General features: G+C 38.8%; 1 protein-coding gene across 1 annotated transcript in view; it reads right to left on the bottom strand.

Annotated features, from left to right (window-relative positions):
• Nucleotides 1-7,853: 7,853 nt before the first annotated feature.
• opcml (opioid binding protein/cell adhesion molecule-like) overlaps nt 7,854-21,202 on the bottom strand; it is a 232,020-nt gene continuing 218,671 nt past the window's right edge. The window contains exons 4-7 of the mRNA XM_034684416.1: nt 16,007-16,144; nt 15,502-15,622; nt 14,228-14,379; nt 7,854-12,395 (exon numbers count right to left, since the gene is read on the bottom strand). Coding sequence (XP_034540307.1) covers nt 12,295-12,395; nt 14,228-14,379; nt 15,502-15,622; nt 16,007-16,144 — 512 coding nt within the window. The 3' untranslated portion in view covers nt 7,854-12,294. The remainder of the gene's footprint in view (nt 12,396-14,227; nt 14,380-15,501; nt 15,623-16,006; nt 16,145-21,202) is intronic.

Here is a 21,202-nt window from a genome sequence, read left to right on the forward strand (position 1 = left end):
TATAGTTGAAGTCATGCTATTAAGTAATGATTTGACAGATCAACAGATGTGTGCTCAGCTCTGCCTCCTTGAAGGAAGTTGTAATTTTTGATCCTGACTGCCTCCAGGCTTCTTCCTGTCAGCCCCTCACCAAAATATCTCCAACAAGTCAAGATGAGCCGATGTACCGGAAATAATGTGTCTAATTCACTGCTAGCAGATGGATGGGGATGATGCCATTTAAATCCTGCAACTGCTGTGGTCTTAAAGCACAAAGTGAAGCTGTTGCATTATCTTTTCTTTCACCTTCATCACCAATGATACTTTTTTCATGTAGAACTACATGTAGCACTAATATAATGAGAAAAATCATCATCGCAATGTCAGACTCTGTGGCTTCCTCAGTCATCTTGGATTTACTGTACATTACACTATGATGGCCTTTTCATGTCATGTCTTGCCTTTTGCAGGAACTCAAGGTTGTCCTGAATTTGTCTTGATTAAACGCTATGAAGAGACCTACTGGCCACACTAAGCCATACTGGGATAACTACCCAGTTTACATGAGGTCGAAAAAGTGTGGTGATGACATGGCAGACAACATCATGATGTATAATGTTACTGTTTTCTTAAGCATCTGAAAGTGGTCAGAGCAAGTGATCCATAACTTCCTCAGGCAAAGTTAGATTCATGAAGATTCACAGGAAGCCTCCCATGTGACCATGGTTTCCTGGTTCCCCTTTCAGTTGCATAATTGTAAGCACCAGTTTGGCTCAGTTACAGCTTTGATTTATTAATTTTGATGGTTTGTCCTTATTTTATGACACAATTTTACTCAGTATCTTATAATTTGAGATATTCTCAGTCTTCCCCAACACCAGGTTTTTTATTCAGATTTTCATTCCTGTTACGATCTATTAAAGCTTGCTCGGTTATTTCTCTCAAAAATCAGTTAAGAGGAACAATAAAAAGCAGGTCTCTGGTTAATGACAGATCTCATGTGTCTTGTCATAACACCTCTCGGTGTCTTCTCTTTGTGCATCTTGCTCCAAATGGCATGCTCTGAAATGTTATTATTGTTTCAAATGACTGCTATAAGCCTCAGATCTACAACTGGGTTGATCCCAGTGTCTGTTGAGGCCCCAGGTGAGGGGAAACCTAAAAATATTTCTCTATAAATCCAGTCCATCAAAGTAGGGAGCTGCAGAAGAGTGTGCATGTAGTGTAAATTCATCCATGGCTTGAATGCAGAAAGACCAAAAAAACAGAGTGCTGCAGGACGGCTAAAAGTGATGATGTTACATTACAACAAAGGGTTCCACTCACACCATTCATTTGTAGCCAATTAGGCACCAAAAAGCAATTTTGCATATTTGACTGACTCAGTCTGAAATTCTATCACATTCATGTTTTCAGCGTGTTTTGTAATTGTTCTCCAGGTTCAAAACAGAGAGGACTTTTCTTTTTGTCAGAGATCTATAGGTCACTCTCTTCTTCCAGAATACAATTAAAAAGGAAAAGCTCAAAGCGCTTCAGTCAGAAAGCATTCAGCTCCTCTCCTTCAGTCACACTGTTAATTTTGTGAGTGTCCTTCAGATGGCAGGCACACTGTATATGTTTCCCTCTAACTCATGTTTGGTCATTCAGATGTGTGCATTGTGCAGACACACTCATCTAGCTGTGACTGGAAAACAGAGCACCGACCCTGAGCCAAATTAAAACTGGGGAGACAATCTTGTGGAGGTCTTTGGGAGACCTTGGTCAAAGCCCAGACTTCCTCTTGAGAATTTGCAAAATGAGTCTGGCTCGATCAGGCTTAAAACAATCTGTGAGGGGAAAATGGATGAAAATCCCAAATCAGGATGTGCCATGTTGTTGCACACGTTTCCAAGAAGCCTTGAAGCTGAACTAGCTGTCAAAGAAGCAGGAGAGGCAGAGGAGAGATGAATTTCAATTGCAATAAATTAAAAAGGGACAAAAAACATGTTTCTCTTTAATATTGCCAGAAGGCCGAAAGTATCTGAAGGGGCTGTAAATGAACACACTGCAGGCTGTGGTTACCTACAGCACCACAGCACAGCGGCATGAATCAATGATCATTCGACAGCCAGCAACCAAACATCGAGTCCAAGTCAAGTTTCAAGTAATCAGTGTTTAAGTTCGAGTTAAGAATGAGTCATCAGTGTGATACTGTACCAAGTAAAACTAAAGTGACTCAGATGCAAAACTCCAGACACAGGCAGAAAGTCAAAGTCTGTTTAATCAATCAGAGGTCAGTACACAAGTTGTCAAAAACAAGGGCCAAGGTGTCCAAATCAAGAGACAAAAGTCAAGGTCCAATAACACTAGTCAAAGGTCAGAAACACAAAGGCACACAAGGGAAAATGCTGGAACTCTGACACAAAGGACAAGATGGTAGGGAACACTGAGCTTAAATACACCAGGGCAGTGGAGTTAACAAGACACAGGTGAGGCACGTTAGGGTATTCAGGGGAGCTGGAAATACTGCAAACAGGAAGTCCATTAACCTGAAATGAGAGACAAGGGTGAGTATCAAAATTAAACAGGAAACACAAGACAAGAAACATGAGGGTATGAAATAAAACAACTTTACTAATTAGTTGACAATCAAAGAAGAATCCGAATCCAAGTCGAGTTCTCAGTATTAATACTATTTGTTATAAAAATGAATGCTAACTATTCACATTTCAGACTACTATTTTACTCCAAACCATCCCCTCTCTGAACCTGTACTGACTGTGTGAGATCTTCTGAATGTGTTGAACACATTTCATTTATCAACATTAGATTCTGAGCGCTCCTGATGGTGTGTCTGGAGGTGTAAATTATTAATAAAGTTACAGAGCTGTGTGTAATGTGTCAAAGTACCCTGCAACTTTATTAATGAGCAGACAAACCCATTGTTTTTGTGGTGTCCAATAAACTCAAAAATACCAGCAACCTTCCCCATTTGATCAGAATTTTAACTTTCAACATCTTGGACCAGTGGTAACTTTAGCATTTCACTGACTCTTCTGAGTGCATCCTGGACAGCTTGTCATCATCTTCTGAGTTGTCTCAAGTTATGGATGTTTGTTAGCACTGCATTGCATACCTCCCCACTAATTTAATAGGTTTAAAAAAACAATAGCTTATGACTCGAAGCGACCCAGGAGAGGAGCCTATTACGAGTGTGGCAAACACACCGGGAGTTGGATGTCCTCATGGGGGAAGTGGTCTCTGACTATCTTTGAAAGCAGGGTGAGAGAGATTCACTAGACGGACATCTTGAAGCTGGTCAAATCCACAGCATCTTGTGGTTTTATTGAAAGCCAGAGTTGTAAGAAAATATTTACATACTGGTGTGAGCAAAAGTAAGAAACACATCCTGCACTTAATCTTTCTGCCTTCAGGCATTCATTTTTTGGATGTTAAAGTGTTTTTTCTCATTTTGTGTGACTTAAGCTGCACCCTGCACACATGAATGGAAAATGTCAGAGATCAGAGGCTTGCATTAGTGATGAAACAGGAGCATGCTTCTTCAGCTACTTGTACACTTCCCCTGAGAGAGACATTTTGTTTTATTTTGTGGAGGCTGAGAATATCAAGACAGTTGACTAAAGACCTCAGCAGTTTTTCAGGGCTCTGATTCATCCTCGCCCCTCCAGCTATGGCCTTGACCTTTCTCTGGCATTACTCCGGCTGCACCTTCAAACCCACTCTATTATCCCCAAAGAACATGGTATGTTATGGTTCTCTTCCCAAATAATATCCAACATACTAATATTGGCTTTTTTTCTTTTCCTTTCCTTCCTTGAATCCTGACTTTCAGCCATAACGGTACGGTCTACATGAACAATCCTCAATATCAAGAAGAGCTTGCACTAGGTTTCAGGACAGAACTAAACCATTTATGAAAATGAGGGGAGTTAAGAGGATGTCTGAATGTTCTTTGTTTTGCCCCACAAAAAGACAAAGAAACAGTTGACAGAGCAGAAGTAATCTCGTATAGTGATAAACTAAATTAATTGAACTTTAGGTTTTCATCAAATGTCAAAATTAAGCAGAAACAAAAACTTTCTCTCTGCAGAGAACATTCTTCATCTTGATTGCTTTATCTGATCCATGTATTTGTTATGCAGTCTTATTGTGACAGATCATGATGAAAATTGTGAGAGTTGAAACAGCAGCATTATCTAGAATTTTAAAAACCTTTAGAAACAAGGTAGTGTGTTCGCCGCTAGAAAATGCACCAAAAACAGACTCCTATTCTGAGAGATGTTTCCAAGACCTAGATTAAATACAGCCTGTGGACAGAATATTTCATTACATACTCCTAGTTATGTGTTGTTTGACTTTGCTCTGATGGCTTGATTCTCCCTTCAGAGCAGTGATACATGAATATCCTATGTAGGAACCTCGCTGATGTTCACATCATGCTGAGACAACTGGCAGGTTATCACTCCGAGCCCCTTGTGCTGCCATAAAGTTTAAAAAAAGACATTCAGCAGAACATCATTTTAGTTTAACCTTGCCTGGATATGATGAGTTGGACTGTAACAGAAACATGTGTTATCATGGAAGAACAGAACAAACCCTCCTCACTGTCTTTGAATCCGCAGTAATGTAGTTATCTACTGGCCTATTAGATGTGGAAGTGAAACATATTTATATCCCACAAGCTTGAGGCAAGAATTTGCATTAAAATCTCCCAGATCTGTCGTGTGCCATTCATTGGAAGAACACAAAGAGGTAACAGGCAGCTTGACTGACACCACAGGTACCAGACCTGCCCTGATTTTCTGCTCCTTTCACGGCTTTGCTCTGATAACAAGGTTACACTGGCAGGAGCTCAGGGTCTATCACATACAGATATTGATGTCATTGTGCTGAGGTTGTAGCAGTCACTATCAGATCTGACAGCAGTGACACAGAATTTTCCTGTTTATCAAGATGGAGGAGGAAATAGTTTCTTTCAATAACTACAACTTTTATTATCTTTTCTTAACACACCTTATGTCTGTTAGTAAATGATCCACCTCTATCTGATGATACTACTCGGTCCTTGTGAATTTCAATGATTACATTCTTTCAAGAATGCAATAATATTGATAATGGCTACAAGTAGGGAAATATCTGCTTGATTGAGTTGACAGCCAGTATGATTCAGAAAGTCAAAGAGGACATTACATATTTGTAACTTGACTGTACAGCAGGGAGTCCAAACCAAAGCAAGTAGAACTACATTTACTGTTTATTTTTTCCTAGCTTTACTCTGATTGATCAAAACCCTACATCAATTGTAGCTAATCAATTCTCATCCGCAAAAGCAATGCTTAAGACAACCTGATCCCACCAGCATATCAAATTAATCTGTGGAAAGCAGTCTGTCAGATTCCCCCTCTGCCTGTTGACACACAATGAAAATATTAATGTGGTCTCAGGCTGGTTTTGAGAGTGGGGAAATAGTGACAGTTAACTGGCACAGATGTGGGAGCTGCCTGAGAAGCTACTGGACCCTAAACATCTCTGATAGGGAAAAGTGGAGCAACATCCAATGGCAGCAGAGCTGGTGAGATCATCTTGAAGCTGCTTTCGCTGGTAGAAAGGTAACAAGGAGAAAGATTTACAGTGAGTTAGAATATTTTTACAGTCCCTATTGCTTCATTCTAATTTGCATAACCACATGCTCACTATACATTATCCCTTACTTGCCACTTTTAATCTGATTCTAAAAAACTGTCAATTGAATGATTCATATTGGTTTAACTCTAATTTCATTTTAGTCTACAATGTTTGTGGATTTCGTTTTTCTTTTAGGTTTTTAGATTTGTCCCAAGTGGCAACGTCTGGTGTAACAATATGAAGCCCATACGGAAGTGGTATAAACTGCAGTTCATTGAGCATCCCCTTGAGGCTGACTGCAGAAACACCGGAAACCACATACACACCAATTCAAAAAAGACGATCTTTACAGCAGAAATAAACATGTTTACAGCCCGGTTCAAAAAACGTTTTGGGTCCAGGTAGCTAATTTCTCTATCGGCACACACTGTACGGGGGGTGAATTTTTTCCAACGCGACAGTTCAGAAGATATTAACATTACGAGTTTTGCCCATTTAAGGACATGACTGACTTGACTGACAGGCAGAAACACTGTAGCTGTTGGCTAGGAGAGTCAAAGCCTGCCTCTTTACCTCACACTTACCCGACAGAAGTTAGGTTGAGTTCAACATTTCCAATACGGCTCCCGCCAAATATTGGCTTCAAAACGGCGCTCAGGAAAAGATGGGTGACGTCACAGATACTAGTCCATTATTTATACAGTCTGTGATTTGTCCTTTAGAATTGGACCACAATTGTCACCTGTTTCAAGTTGTCTTCCTTGCCTCTTGAAAATATAAGTCCATTTGACTTGCAGCTCTCTTTTGGTATCCACAAAATTCAGGATCACATACAGTACTGTTAAATACTCACCTTCTGAGTGCAGTAGGTTGATCAAAATCATATTGATACCAACACTGTTCAAACATCCTTAAAATGGAAACAATGCACTGAATGGGTCTGATTGGTCGGTAAAGCTGAGGGAAACTCAAAGACACTGATTTGCAACAGCTCTAAACATATGGGGCTCTGTCGGTCATCGCTAGGCATGCAGCGCAAACCCTTTTTGTACCTGGTGCCCTAGTTCTGTAAATAGCGCCCATGGGTGTGATGGTCTTAAAATGAGTTGTGGTTAGGTGGTGGTTGTGCAATACTGGCTTTAGGAAGCAGGAAACATTTGGGTATTAAACAAAACTTGTTCTGAAGTCAGTGACAAAGTACTTTCCAGATATTTAGAAGATGCATTAGTGAGACAGTAAGATGGACATTAAAGTTCACAAAGCTCATTCCTTTGCTTTTTGCACACAGAGACATATCTGCCCCACCACTGATTATGAAATGGCAGTTTTTGATGCCATGACATTGAGTTTTTTGATTGGGACAGGGGGCTTGGAGATGGGTATTTTTCTATTGTCTCCTAACATCATAATTCTGTTCTTGGCACAGGAGGATTTAGGGATGGGAGAAGACAAGGACACTCAACATTAACTCTCCACACACCTGCTCCACCTCAGCCCTGCCAGGCCAAAAACTCCAGACTGTCACTTTGCTCTCGGTCATGTGGCTCCCTTTGAAATGCACACTTTTGAATGCAAGTAAAAACAGACACACGCTCACACTCTCTCACACAAACACAAAATCAAGGGTAATTTTTTTTACAATCCTCAAACTTAACTCTTGGTGCCCCTGGCGTATAGATAAAGCCTGAACAGTATCCATGACACATGCAGTACAAATACAACTATGTGAACCAGCGTTCAAAAATAAGTAAATAACAGCCTGACTATCTTTGCTGTTAAGTGCAGGGGGAAAGTAGTCAAAATCATGTCTTATACTGTTGGTGTGTCTTGAGTTTTAAATAATTAATGAACTTGTGCTGCTGTGCCTCATGTATTGATGTACACATATGTTAATTTGGAAGCCTCTGATTGTTTATGCTGTGTAGAGGTATTGTTTAATTGGATATAACATTCATACACCACATCAACATAATACAGATGGGGACCTCTGTGTGTTTGTTACATTTTTAGGGGCACAATGGAAGGGCAGAAGTTTGAGCCCGACCTGTTTAAGAAATAGCCAGATTTAATTTAACCTCTTTACACCCTGTGCCTCACTCAGATTTTGCGCTGTCATTCACCCTACTTCCCTGTGTGCCATGGGCTTTAGACCGTGCTGAGATAGGGCTCTGGTAAAGGTGCAGCTCTAAAGGGAAGAAGAGTGACAGTAATGTGATGTCAAAGTCCAAAGAAATGATTGGCGACTTAAATTGACATTTAACCAGTTTATGGACATTTTTGCAATCTCTCAATCAAATGATACCATGACTTTATACCACAATAGTGTCTACCATATGCTGAACCTCCAAAAAGGTTGGGAAAAAGAAAAACATTTCAAACAGGTCACACAAGCAGCCATTATACATTTTAAAATCATCCCTTCAAAATGATAATAATAATAATAATAATAATAGTTGTAATAACAGCAGACTTTAAAATGCCCAGAGAAGTATGCATTTAGGAGGACTTTTAGATAAAGTTTAATGCATAAATCTAAAATCCCTACAACATAAAATACAAAACAATAAACAAAGTAAAAGCAAAAACAAATTACAGCTTAAACTGTTCATGATTATATGCACAAATAAACCTTAAGTTAAATCTTGTATTTGTTAATGGGACATTTAAACAAATTGATTCAAGATTATTGACATCAATACTCCTCATGTCCTCTCATTTGGGGTGGAAAGGAGTACAGTGACCCTTCACTTTAGACTACCAGGTATCTTTTTCGTACCTGTTTTGTGTTTTTCAAAAATTCTCAAGAGTTCATAAACTGCGACAGTCTGCAGCCAACTGGTTCACCACCATTACAAGCACAAAACTTTACATGTGAGTACAGCAAAAGCATTCCCACGTACATCATCCCTGTTGTTTTGTCTTCAACACTTCTTCATAGGTATGCACAGAAGTGAACCGGACAAAAGCAGAATATCACAAAATCAATCACTTGTGCTTTATATTCTTGTCACTGAAAATTTCTGTCCAAGGCAGACTAAAAAAGATCCTTGATAACGCATCCAACGACCACAGAACACAACAATCACATCTGCAGTCTTCAGAGCAGCGTCTGCCAGTTATCTCGGGGCAAACCAGGTTAACAGCACACATTCATAACACCCGAAAAAAGCTTCATAGCAGCTGCACAGAACATTTATTAAGGTTGACTTCACAATCTCTTGTTGATTGTGAAATATGCTAGCTTTGTCATCAGCGGATTGGATATGGACTGGAGCTGTGTGCCAGCTTTGTAGATGAAAATGTCAAAGCATGCCTCCTCTGGTGTATTTTAAATGAGGTTTGAATAAAAGACCTTTATCCAGCTTCTCCACCTTTTCGAATGACACACTCGGATGATAAATATCTTAGAACAAGTTGTTGGCTGAAAGAGTATGTTTGCATATTACCTCAATGGTAGGAGAAATGTATTACATGTGAATAAGCTGTTTGTTTAAATTAGCTTTTCACTTTTGCTTGTGGTATAACATAATGAAAACAACAATTCCTCTTTTCACTGCTGCAGATATGTTACATCAGTGTCAAGTGATACATTGCAGACTGATGCACATTTATTTTCATTACCCTCCATTGGTCAAACTTCACAACAATAGAATCAGATAACAGGTTAACTAAACTGCATTAAGCCAAACCAACTCATAAGATAGTCTTTAGACATTTCCAATAAACATTCTTGATTGAAATGGCATCATTGAATTCAATTTCACTTGGTTGCTGAGGGTTGCATCTGGGCAATTTGGGACACATAGCATGCAAAGGAAAGGTTTCTGTCAAGGGTAATGTCCTGCATAGTTCACGTGCATTTCAAGGAAACCCTTGAAGTCCCAATTAGACACATTTAACAATAACATAATAACAGCAAATTCGAATGAGAAGTTTATTAACTTAAAGAAAAATAGTCAATTGTGAAAACATCCTACCATTGGAGCCTATTGCTCATGCCGAAGGGTTTCTTATGCATACGTTGGGCAGTGGTATTACAGGGGTTATGTAAGAATTACAGTGTTATTTTTGTAGGTAGCACAAACAGAGAGGGAGTGTATAAAGAACAGCTGGAGGCCAGACTTGGGCTAGATTTTTTTTTTACCCATGCGGATTGAGCAGGAGTCTCCCTGAGGTGGAGTAGATGAGGGAAGAGGTAGCAAAAAAAAAATCATGTCCTTGTTTTCTGGCATCCAAAAGCAGAAACCCTAATGCACCATAGGCCTCAGAGCAGGTTTGTATTGGTCTGTGGTGTACTCCTTTTCTTCTGCCTTAAGATAGCATACGCCATTAATCCCCCTGTCAGCACCTCATTTTGAGACTAACAAGCCCATGAGAGAATATATGGGTGCAAGCTGGGCACTAAGCTGACAGTGTGTCTATCAGAAATAAACAATGCCACATGTGGGTTGCACTGTGCCTCACTTTGAGCCTGGCTGAAGATAAGCATTGACTTGAATCAAACAGGGATTCCTGTGTCCTATCTGACTCAGACCTGACTCCAAAATCTTTCGGCTGTTGGTTACCAATCCGTACAGTATTCTGCACATTCAGAGTCCGAAGCCACCTGTCCATCTATGGAGGGATATTTTTCTTTCAAGATACAGTACTTGTTTCCGGAACTTTTCCAGTGTTTTTTTCTATATTTGTTGGAACCTTTTGTCTTCACATAAGCAAAAGTCCCCCTCCTTTTGACGCTCTGGTTTTACATAATTGTCTACATTTTCTCTATGGTCTTCCAAAGATGGGTACAAATTGGGTCGGGGTTAATCTACACTCAAACTCTTCATTGGCTTAGATGATATAAAAATGTCCTTTCCCTGATTCCATACAGGTCTGCTTGCTTAACTGGTACTACAGTCACACCATCAGAGTAGGGCTGACAAAGTCCCAGCTACAAAGTCCTGGTTGGCTTCATGTGGAAGGTTTTGCTGACCAGGTGATGTAATGCATGGTACAGAAGTGCCTGTCTAAGTAGAGAGAAAGGACTACTGCTCACCAGCCTTTTCCAGATATTTAACAATGAGGATGATTTGGATTAACACCCAGCTTTGTCACTGGTTGGAGACTGGCTGTAAGGGAGGCATTACTGTTGTTTAAATCACGTGATGAAACATTCAGGTGTAATACATTTCTGTACATTACAACATTGAGATCATTCTTCACTTTTCTTAATTGACAAAATCAATGCCATTTACTTCTTACAAATACATTTCAGTAATAAGTAGGATTAAGTGATTATTTAATTGCCCATAATGCAACTCCAGCAACCAGGCTTTATCGCATGTCATCACAGACAGCATTTGAATCATAGGAGTTGTTGGAAAAGTCTCAGCAGGGTTTCATACAAGTCATTGGGTTTTCAATGTTGACTTTAAGAAAAAATATAAACGGTTATTGTTGTTAACTTTTATTGACTAGATGCAGTTATAGAGATAGTTTGCAGAAGACATATTTTTTAGAGGCTAACCATTTATTATTAAGAACCGGAGCATCTTTTTTTTTCCGATTGAGGATCAGTGGACAAAAGAAAGCAACAATCATAACTTGAAAAGCTGCAACCTGTTCGACTCAGTGATTGAAAAAGCTGCCCATGAAACTTTATGGGCTTAGTTTATTTGTCTAAAATGTTTTATATATATTGGGTTTATAAATACATTTTTTTGGAACTACTTTTTATCCCAGCATCAGAGTAAATCAGATTGTTAGTTGCAGATTTAAAAAAATGGCTGTAGCAGCAAAAGAAAATAAAGGAAAGTCGTTGCAGTGTCATGGTGCCACTTCGCTCACATAACCTGGTTCTTTAATGAAAAGTAGAGATGGAGGTTAACAGAGATGTTATATGTGTTATAGTTTGAAATATTTAGTTCATTGTACAGAGGTGAAGCTGCTCACTGACCAATTATTATTATTTTTTTAATAAATGACACTTTACATGAAATACTGAAATGTGACTTCAGACTGTCAGTGTGGAGCTGCTATGACTCTGTGATTAGGTGTTCAAAAATGCTATTTGATAAGAGTACGTATTTTGGAAACAGTGCAGGATTTTTTGTACACTTTTGTTCATTTTCTACACACACTACCATGGAAATTTGGATGCACTATGCTGTAGGACTTTGCCTGAGAAACCATCATGGCGTACTATCTATTGTTCTGATGTGTTTAGGCTCTGTTACTCTGTTTTGCATACAACTGTAAAAATACAGTAAAATTCAACAATCACATTGCATTTTTTCCCTTTTTTGTCATTTACTTAAAAAAGCTTAATGGTATTGTACAGATATTGAACAGGACATGACAATAATAATCTGAATGTACACTTCAATATTGGGCAATAAACAGTCATCTATCAACAGTAACATGTATTTTTTTCTTTTTCCTTTTCCACATACAAAAAAAAAAGGTTTGGGGATATGCAACTCAGTAGCTCTACCGTCATCCATTTAGTGCATGATTTATAATTTCCCCTTACTTGATGCTTCTGACATGGGGAACAGACGGAGAGCAGACTGGTGCAAAACCAGAAAGAAAAAGAAAAAAAGAAGGGTGAACGACTGCCACTTTTGGGTTTCCTTTCTTCTTACGAGACTAATAGTCTGTTCTTGCTGTTCGATGCTGAGAGGAACTTGAGGGTTGTTACATTTCACATCAGAACTTCAGCAGGTAGAGTGAGGATACTGTCAGCACAAGGCATACAGAGCAACGGTGCAACACGGCTGCCCCATTCACATCATGCATCGCGCCAGGACCTGCAGGAAAACAACAAAACACACATCAGTCTTCAAGGCTGGCATGCTTTTACCCACATAATTACAACCCTGACTCCAAAAGAGCTGGGATGCAGTGTGAGATGTCGATCAGAACGGATTCTGATGGTTTGCAAATCATTCAAAGCCTCTGGAAACATGACTTAAACTATTGAAGATTCATATAGAATATCAAAATTCTACGACAGGGTGGACAAGTGTCATACTACAAGATTAAAGTCACCAATTTGGGAGGAAAAAAAAGTATTTATAGGAACCATGTTGCTTCACTTTGAAACATCCTGGTTACAGCACAGATGCAGACAGTAAACAGGAGATGCCACACACACACTAAGGGAGGAGGTGTAACAGCAGGAGACACGGCTTCATTAGCTCAACTTGCTTGAAGGAAAATTTATGAAGAAGTTATGTTGCTAAACTGGCCTGCCTGCATAAGAAGAATATATATTTTCTTAGTTTCACCATCTGATATGTTGTCTTTGCTATATTTTTTAATTAAATATTGTTAGAGCCATAGAGTTATTTGAGTGTGTGCGTGCCTTTAATTGTCATGCTGCATGTAAGTGGTGCTGCCAAGTGGGAGCTACTGAGCATGTGCGAGGCAATGTGTGCTTTCATTTGAGCAGGACAAGGAGCACCATATTTTTCTAACCGTAGCTTTGTTTGGTTTGTATAGTTTTGTCGCTTTTGTAAAAATATAAGTTAATAGCGACGAGAGAAGTGATTTTGTTTGTCTATAATTTTAATAAATTCTCGGTTTGTTTAATTTTATACGGCATTCATTTCCTTTTTTAGTAAACCTATTTTACAACGCACGAGTCAGAAAGATCACGTCCTGCGGAAGTGGCAAAGAAGGTTTTTTCTAAAAGTTGCCACTACAAATATATAAATTAAATGATTTGCCAACCATCAAATATGTTTTTATTGACATTTTATACAGCATCCTAACTTTTTTGGGGGGGGGGGGGGGGGGGGGGGGGGGGGTTGTACATAAATATTTCATTTTGACGCTTTAAAGTTTGTATCACAATACCTCTAAGAATAAAACCTAATACCAATGTTATCATTCAAGTCCTTTTTTTTCATTTTCTTTTCTTTTTTTTACAAAGAAAGTTCTACATAGGCTAATGTCCACACACGCTGCAAGTTCTTTGATCGTCTAATATTTAACACATTTCCATATTCATATCAATATTAAGTTTGTGTCCTTATACTTTTAGTAACACTCTGAGGCTCTAGTCCAATCTACTACAGAAAAGTATTAGGGCCAGGGATGACAAAAAAATGAGAGATAGATTTGAATTTCATTTTTGAAAAGAGTCGAAACGCAATTTTGAGAAACACATTTCTACTTTGTTTTGAAAGTGCTTTGTGAATAAAAACCTTCATACTTTAACTATATATTTTTTCCCATTCCCTGCTCCTCATACTCTTCTATTAACCTACCCTTACATAACAGATTAGAGTGCATGGTGACTGTTGAACGTAAATACAGATTATATTTGAGTACAGCCTGACTCCCATGGCCATTTCAATAGTTATACAGCTTGTGTCCTGCTCGGGTTTACATCAGCACTTCAATAATTACTGTGATTAACTTGAATTCAAACACCCGTGTGACCTACTTCCTCAGCTCGTGAAGAGCTCAACATTTGTGCAGCTATTGCCATGGAAAACAGAATTGATGACATGAGTGTGTGTAACATGCAGTGGGAGGCTTTATAGGTGAACTAATCTCGTATAAATGTTCATAGTATGTGAATATGACACTTGCATTCACATCAGTGTGCTCCTCTCTCCTCAGTGCTTCTTACCATAAAGGATTATGCTGGCATTAGTGATTCCCATGGTGTTGATGGCAACACAGGTGTAGTTCCCGTAGTCCTCTTCCGAGACGTTGAAAAAGACGAGCATGGATTGTTTACCTTGATTCTCTATCTTTACCCCGTTTAGTCCGTTGAAGAGCCTGTAAGAACGAGAGGAACGGCTTTGTAATGACACCTGGTTTTAAGTTCTCTTCAATACTGCACTATGTTTAAAAAAGAAGATAGATAGAAGATTATTAAGTCCAAGTAGTCAACTCTTCTTTTCTAGGTGAGTACATTTTGTTTAAAAGGCCTTCGATTGCTAGCATCACAGTAAATATCAAGGATATGGTGAAGTACCACAGTGATACATCTTGCTAAAAGCAAGCATAAGCAGTTATTTGACGCCTCTCCATCTCCACCCTTAACCATGTATGATCACTCCTAATGCCTGTCCACCAACCAACCCTTAGCATGAAGGCTATGTTCACTTCTTACACAGTCTATAATGAACACATATTCTTTGAGTTTATTTCGGGGTGCAGAAGTAGCTGCTTGTGTGAAAGGGTAACTGTTCATAAAGAAGCTCACTGCCCTGTTGTAGTAACTGTTCAAGCATTTCAGTACATGGCCGATTTCCTTCTGTCCCACTCATTTCCTCTTCCTCTTCTATGAGAGCGCCATGTTTTATACAACAGTGTTTTCCTTATTTTTGTTACTGTGAATGGATTTGTTCTTTGAAAACTGATGAGCACTGCTGCCGTCACTGTCAAGGACCATTACACAGTGGAACACAGCCTCTGCTAATATCAGCTAACAGGCTTCTGAGGGAAAAAAAGTTTCTATTCTTTGACATTTACCATGATATTCTCTTAATCTCAGACTCCAGCATCCCACTGATATATACCTATTACAGTGTAGGAATAAGAAAAGCTGTCTTGGCTGTCCGTGCGTCTTTGGAAGATGATTTGACTGAAGATTTTTTGGTTTCCTTTTTTCCTGAGAACGATGCATGACATTTTTTTGCATTTGATAATGTGGTTAAAGATGTTTGGGTTTTTTTTCTAAGAGATAAAGACATTACATGAAAAGCAAAGCCTATAATAATCAAGTTTATGTGTGTCGAGCTATCACTTTTTCAGCAGAGATGATGTAGTCTGTATTCTTTCAAATAAACTAAGTCCACACCCTGGAGCAGAATTGTAGGTCTTTGAGCGTCTGTAACACTGACTTCAAACAATTCCATGCCTGTAGATATCACAGGGTTCAGATAAGAAACTTGCCTGCGGTCTTCTTTGTACCACTCAAAATCTGCCCTCGGCACAGCGGACGCTTCGCACTGCAGGACTCCTCTCTGCCCAACCGGAGTTCCTGTGCCCCTCGCTTTAGAGATGAAGGGAGGATCTAAACAACAAAGTGGAATCACTTTTACGATGGCATCACAAAAAGAGCGTAACCACAATGCATGGTGCTTCACGTCTTTCTTTGAATGTCCACTTGAACAATTTTAAATAAGGTGCAGAATTGATTTTAAGTGAAATCTTCACCCACAGCCTCACATTCTTTAGATTTTCTGAAGAGACATTTGTTAGCCATCGCTAATCTTTAAAGATAAATGCTCACAGTGTGACAAACCAATGCATAAGAAAAACCACTGATATATTAAAAAAACAATTTCAATCAAAACACCCCATTCCATTCTCAAATTCAGGCTACAGAGGTTTTCTTTGGGGCTTTTGACATGTTCCCCATATCTCTTCATAAATAAATGTGAGAGTTGGTCCTTACAGTTCACGGTGATTTGTACTGTCCTGACATCAGTGCTTGAGATGTCATTAGAGGCAATGCATTCATACGATCCTGACTCCTCTTTGGTGATGCCTCTCAGCTCCAGATGTTCTCCCTCTGTCAGAAACTTGTGAGTGCCTGTGGAGAAGAGAGGAACAACAACACAGGGGAAGAAATACATCAGTTCACAAGTTTCAGTGGAAGTAAATGCATCGCTATTGTAGTGAAGTGGTTAGCTTTACTCATGATTACTAAATTGTACAAAAGCCTGTGGGAGCCTTGGACCTAGTGATGCCAACTGTGATCTATTGTAAGAAAAAAACATCCTTTTACTAGACCCTCGTAACAGCCGTCTGCTGCAGCCGTGTTCAGTCAGTTATTGGACAGGTAACCATGAAAAATAAAATGTTTCATAAAATCAATGCAAAGTAAGGGTCCACAGCGCTGCATCAGGAGATACTCAGATTTTTTATTTTTTACTAGTACCACAAGCGGATTTCGCAACCTAAGTTCTTTGGTTTATGACTTAACATGTAAAATAGTGTTTAAGTCAAGATCACGATAACGAAACCAAGACGTTACAGAGACCAGAGTGCAGCGAGACCAAGACAACAAGACTTTTAGGGATCAAGACCGAGACAAGACCAAGATCACATTTCTCAATCTCTTATTCTTTCTGTTGATAAATATGTTTACCTCAGTTAATTTGTTCTCTATCCTACCACAACCACGGCACTTTCCCCATATTTCTTTTTTCAATTTAGTTTTAAATTTAAATTTTTATTTCGGGATAGATGTATGTATGTATGTATGTATGTATGTATGTATGTATGTATGTATGTATGTATGTATGTATGTATGTATGTATGTATGTGTGAACATGATAATGTCTATATTGCTGCTGTGCAGTTATTGACCTACCGTGTTCTTATACCACTGCTCTCTGGCCTTTTAATTGCCCCCTGGGATAAATAAAGTATTTTGAATTGAATTGAATCAACGAAAAATGATCAGGAGATTGAACAAAACAGAAGAACTCTAAAAAATTCAGAGTTCAAAATAATACTTTTTTGTTTTTAGAAAACATGTTGGTTAATGTGACTGAATATAAATAGTTGTTGTTTCATAGTTCACACTGTCTCGAGGGTCTAGGCTCTCCCACAGAAAAAGTATAACACTCTACATCTCTGTTCCTTGATTCCGATGATTTTATGCTCTGATATTTGTCTTTCTGCACTGTTTTATAATAATACACTAGTTGCATGTCCTCTTTTGTATCATATTTAAAAAAAATCTCTTTTAGTCTAATGCTTTCATTTAAACACATAACAAACGTCCTGACTTGTTTACTTCTTGTGTTTTCAAAGCATTAAAGCTCTGCAGAACTTTGTAAGCTGCAGCAGATTACAAGAACCTGAAACTGATATGTAGTTTGTATGACATTACTAGATTTCATTTAGTTTGTCATTTAACTTGTTAGAACAGCAAACCACAAGAAAATGTAATCAATTTGACACATTTCTTTGACATGAAGTAATGCAGTGAAGAAGTGACTTAAATTTTTGATATGTTGGGATCAAGCGGGAACCTCCGGTCTCAAACTATGAAGCCCATGCGGAAGTATTATAAACGGCAATTCATCGAGAATCCGCTTGAGGCAGGCAGCAGAAACATCGGAAACCACATAGACATGAATGGGAAAAAGACAATCTTTGCAGCATTAATAAACATGTTTACAGACTGGTTCAAAAAACGGCTTGGCTACAGAAGCTAATTTCACTATCGGCACACACTGTACTGGGGGGTGAATATTTTTCTAATGTGACGGTTCAGAAGATATTAAGATTAGGAGCTTTTGCCCAAATAAGGACATGACTGACATGACTTCCGGTCGGGAATGAATATCTGTTGGCTCGGAGGCTCAAACTCCTCCCCTTTACATCACACTCTGTCTGGTTGAGTTCTGCATTTCCAATATGGCTGCCGCCGTCGATTGGCTTCAAAACAGCGCTCAGGAACAAATGGGTTATGTCAGGGATACTACGTCCATATTTTATACACGCTATGGTTGGCATCCGGATTTTGATTGATAGATGTGTCTGGAAACCATGGTTACTTGCTCACACCCACCTGTTACTCACTGATGAGAGGACAGAGTGAAAAAGAGAGAGGGAACACACACCGACCTGACTATACTCCTAAATAATGCAGATTTTTTTAAACCGATGTTTGGACGTTGCTGACATCATTGCCTCTTTCTTTTTCTGACTGCTTGTTTTTGTCTGCTCCTGCATAGTAATACGATATTTTCACCTTTTTTATGTTTTATAAAGTTTAAGTGGGGATTCTGTCGTCAGGTGAGTCATACGTTGAGAAAGTTGTTGTAATGACGCAGCAGAGCTAAGAGAGTGGACAGCAACAAGCTGCAGGTTCATATTTAACAGGAGATGCTGCATTATAACCTGTGCGTTTAATGAGACTTAACAGTCCTTTGTGTGAGCCATGAACTGCAAAATGTACACACTGCAGAGTGTTTTCATTTGTATATTGATTTACAGATAAACTCCTCACGGTTTAGGAAATCAAGCTCTATTACAGTCACAGGCGTACAGACAGCCTCTTCTCATGCTGTCTCCAGACACTCCCTCTTGTGTGCAGGCCCGTGCTTCACAAAAGTTACTGTTTACCCAAGTAAACTGTAACATTGGGAAAGTTGTGGCCATAACCAGGGGAGGGGGGGGATATCTAAATTACAAATAAATTGAAGTCATTAGTTGTTTTAGAAAAGGCATTTTCCTTATACTCTGGAGCCCGCTCAGTCTGAGACCGAGACAAGACCGAGTGAAAAGCTTTCGATTCTGAGACAGGACAGAAACCTTTAAAAAGCCTTTTAAAAATATTATCGGCTGGGGTGGGGGATGGGCTGGTGACTAATTACAGGTCCCATGTTCAGAGATTCTAGACCTGAAGCAGGCCAAGTTCAACACAAACCTTTGTCCCTTTGCTGCATTTCATTCCTCTCTCTGACTCCCTGTTTCCTGCTCTATCTACTGTCCTCCCCTCCCAATAAAGACCAAAAAAATCACATTGTCCTTTTTTTAAAGTTATGATTAATTTGTGTAAAATCAAATAATGTATAAAAACCTTATTTAATATATATACATACATATTTATTTATTTATATGAGGAACAACATTAAAGAAAAGAAAAGATTATTGTTATTGTTATTGTTACATAAGACATAAACAGAATTATATGTTTTTGACTGAGGTCCCCTAGGAACATAATGTGCTGACTGATTTATAATAAATAAGCTAATTAAATAAAACAGAGGAAACGAGAAAACATTTTATATTGATATATAGGAACAAATTAATGAACAAAGTCTAAGAGATAAAAAAAAACAGTACATCTCTGAGGTCTGCAGGGACCTTAGTGGGAGGTTTACTGATGCTTATTAGTGAAGAAGAGATTGTATGTAAATGATCAGTATTTTAATATTGTCATTTCGAGCACTTTGCATGTACTGATGTGAAAATGCTGTAGGGTACTGCTGTAGAATCTCGGTCTATTTAACCTGTATACAAGAGGTTCTCAGGTCAGAAGTAGACACTATGGCAAAACTCTTTGCTGTTCCCCTTTCTTGACAGACCTGCGTTTTTAAATGCACTTGCAGAAGTTAGGTTACATGGTAGGTGCTGTTAATGTTTCTTAAAACCCCAGTTATCACACTCCATGCAATGACAGATTGCAGAAAATGTGTTTTTTACTCCAGCTCGTCTACTTTTGGTCAAGCAGGAACTGTTAGAAATATTGTAGCACTAAGTTCTTCATCAACTTCCCTCAAAAGAAAAGTTTACCTTGTTATCATGCGCTGATGTTTTATTACATTTATTCAAATCAGGAGAAATAGAAGATTACTTGACAAATCAATAGTAGCTCCTCGTGTTTTAACTGAGAGCAATCCCTGAGTTCACCTGTCAAATATTTTTATTCATAGAAAAGAAGAAACTCAAGCTAACAACCACAGCAGCAGTGTCTCCCCCAATTTTGGGATATCTCCTCTCCAGATGTCTCCATGAGGCAATGGTACTCAGGGCAAGCACTCATTACACTAAGAAAATACACTAATTGCATCAAAACAAGCCCTCTTGAGTAACACCACAAATTACCCCGACAGCAGCAATGTTAAAAGCATGCTCTGGTGACACAGAGACCTTAAGCTATTTCAGTGTGGGTGGTGAGATGGATAGGAGCACTAATCCCAATCAGTACAAATGTCAATCCAGCAATATCTCCACATTAGCATAATATCATCATGTTTTTTCTAACTCCTGCAGACACTTCTGCGGAGTGCTGGGGATTCAGTGAAAGGTTGTGGGCTAGGGATAATCAGCTTGTTGCACAAAACCAAGAAACTACTACCAGATTTAATGAACATTTCATCATGGATAACTCTGTTAGGATGACTGTGGATGACAAAATCCTGTTGAGTGTCTGGTGGGTAGAAAGGAGTGGAAGAGAGTCTATGCAGGTTTAATGATATGTGCTACAAAAAACACTGATGACACTGTTTTAGTTTTTTTGTGGTTATGTTTGATGTCCTTGAATGGTGGTTTAATGATTTTTCACCTGACTTTTTTATTTTCTTAATTGTGAGAATCACTTCCTGTAGAGTCATGTCCGGCTAGACCTGCAACGCTGAAAAAAACTGTCCATTGCTGTGACTGGTCTGTGCTGATTAAACAGTTAAGAGGACCTTACGTTTGTTGACTTTTTTCCTGTTTACTGTTTTGGTTTTTACAATTTATCTGTTATATCACATTTTTATTTTAAAGTGCTGACATTTTCTTTCAGAACAAATGAGGTTGGGGGGTTTTCTCAACCCAGCTGATTTCCACTCAATCCATTACTGAGATGAGATGTATACCTACATGTCAATGTGTGTGTTTTAGGGGGTGGATGGGTGGGTAGGGGGTGCTTGAGTGAGTTGGTTGTGCATGTGCTTAAAAATGTACTATCAGTAACTTTTAATGAATCAAATAATTTAAGAACAGCACACAAAAAAATCAATCCGTTATTAATTTGTGGTGAGAAACTGGATCATTATGATTCTGTGCAGAAAACAAAGCTGAGCTGGCAAAATATGGCTTCAAATATTATAAGAAAACAAGCAGATATTGATACAACGTGGTA

The sequence above is a fragment of the Notolabrus celidotus genome, chromosome 5 (genome assembly GCF_009762535.1).
Source record: "Notolabrus celidotus isolate fNotCel1 chromosome 5, fNotCel1.pri, whole genome shotgun sequence".
NCBI classification, from domain to species: Eukaryota; Metazoa; Chordata; class Actinopteri; order Labriformes; family Labridae; genus Notolabrus; species Notolabrus celidotus.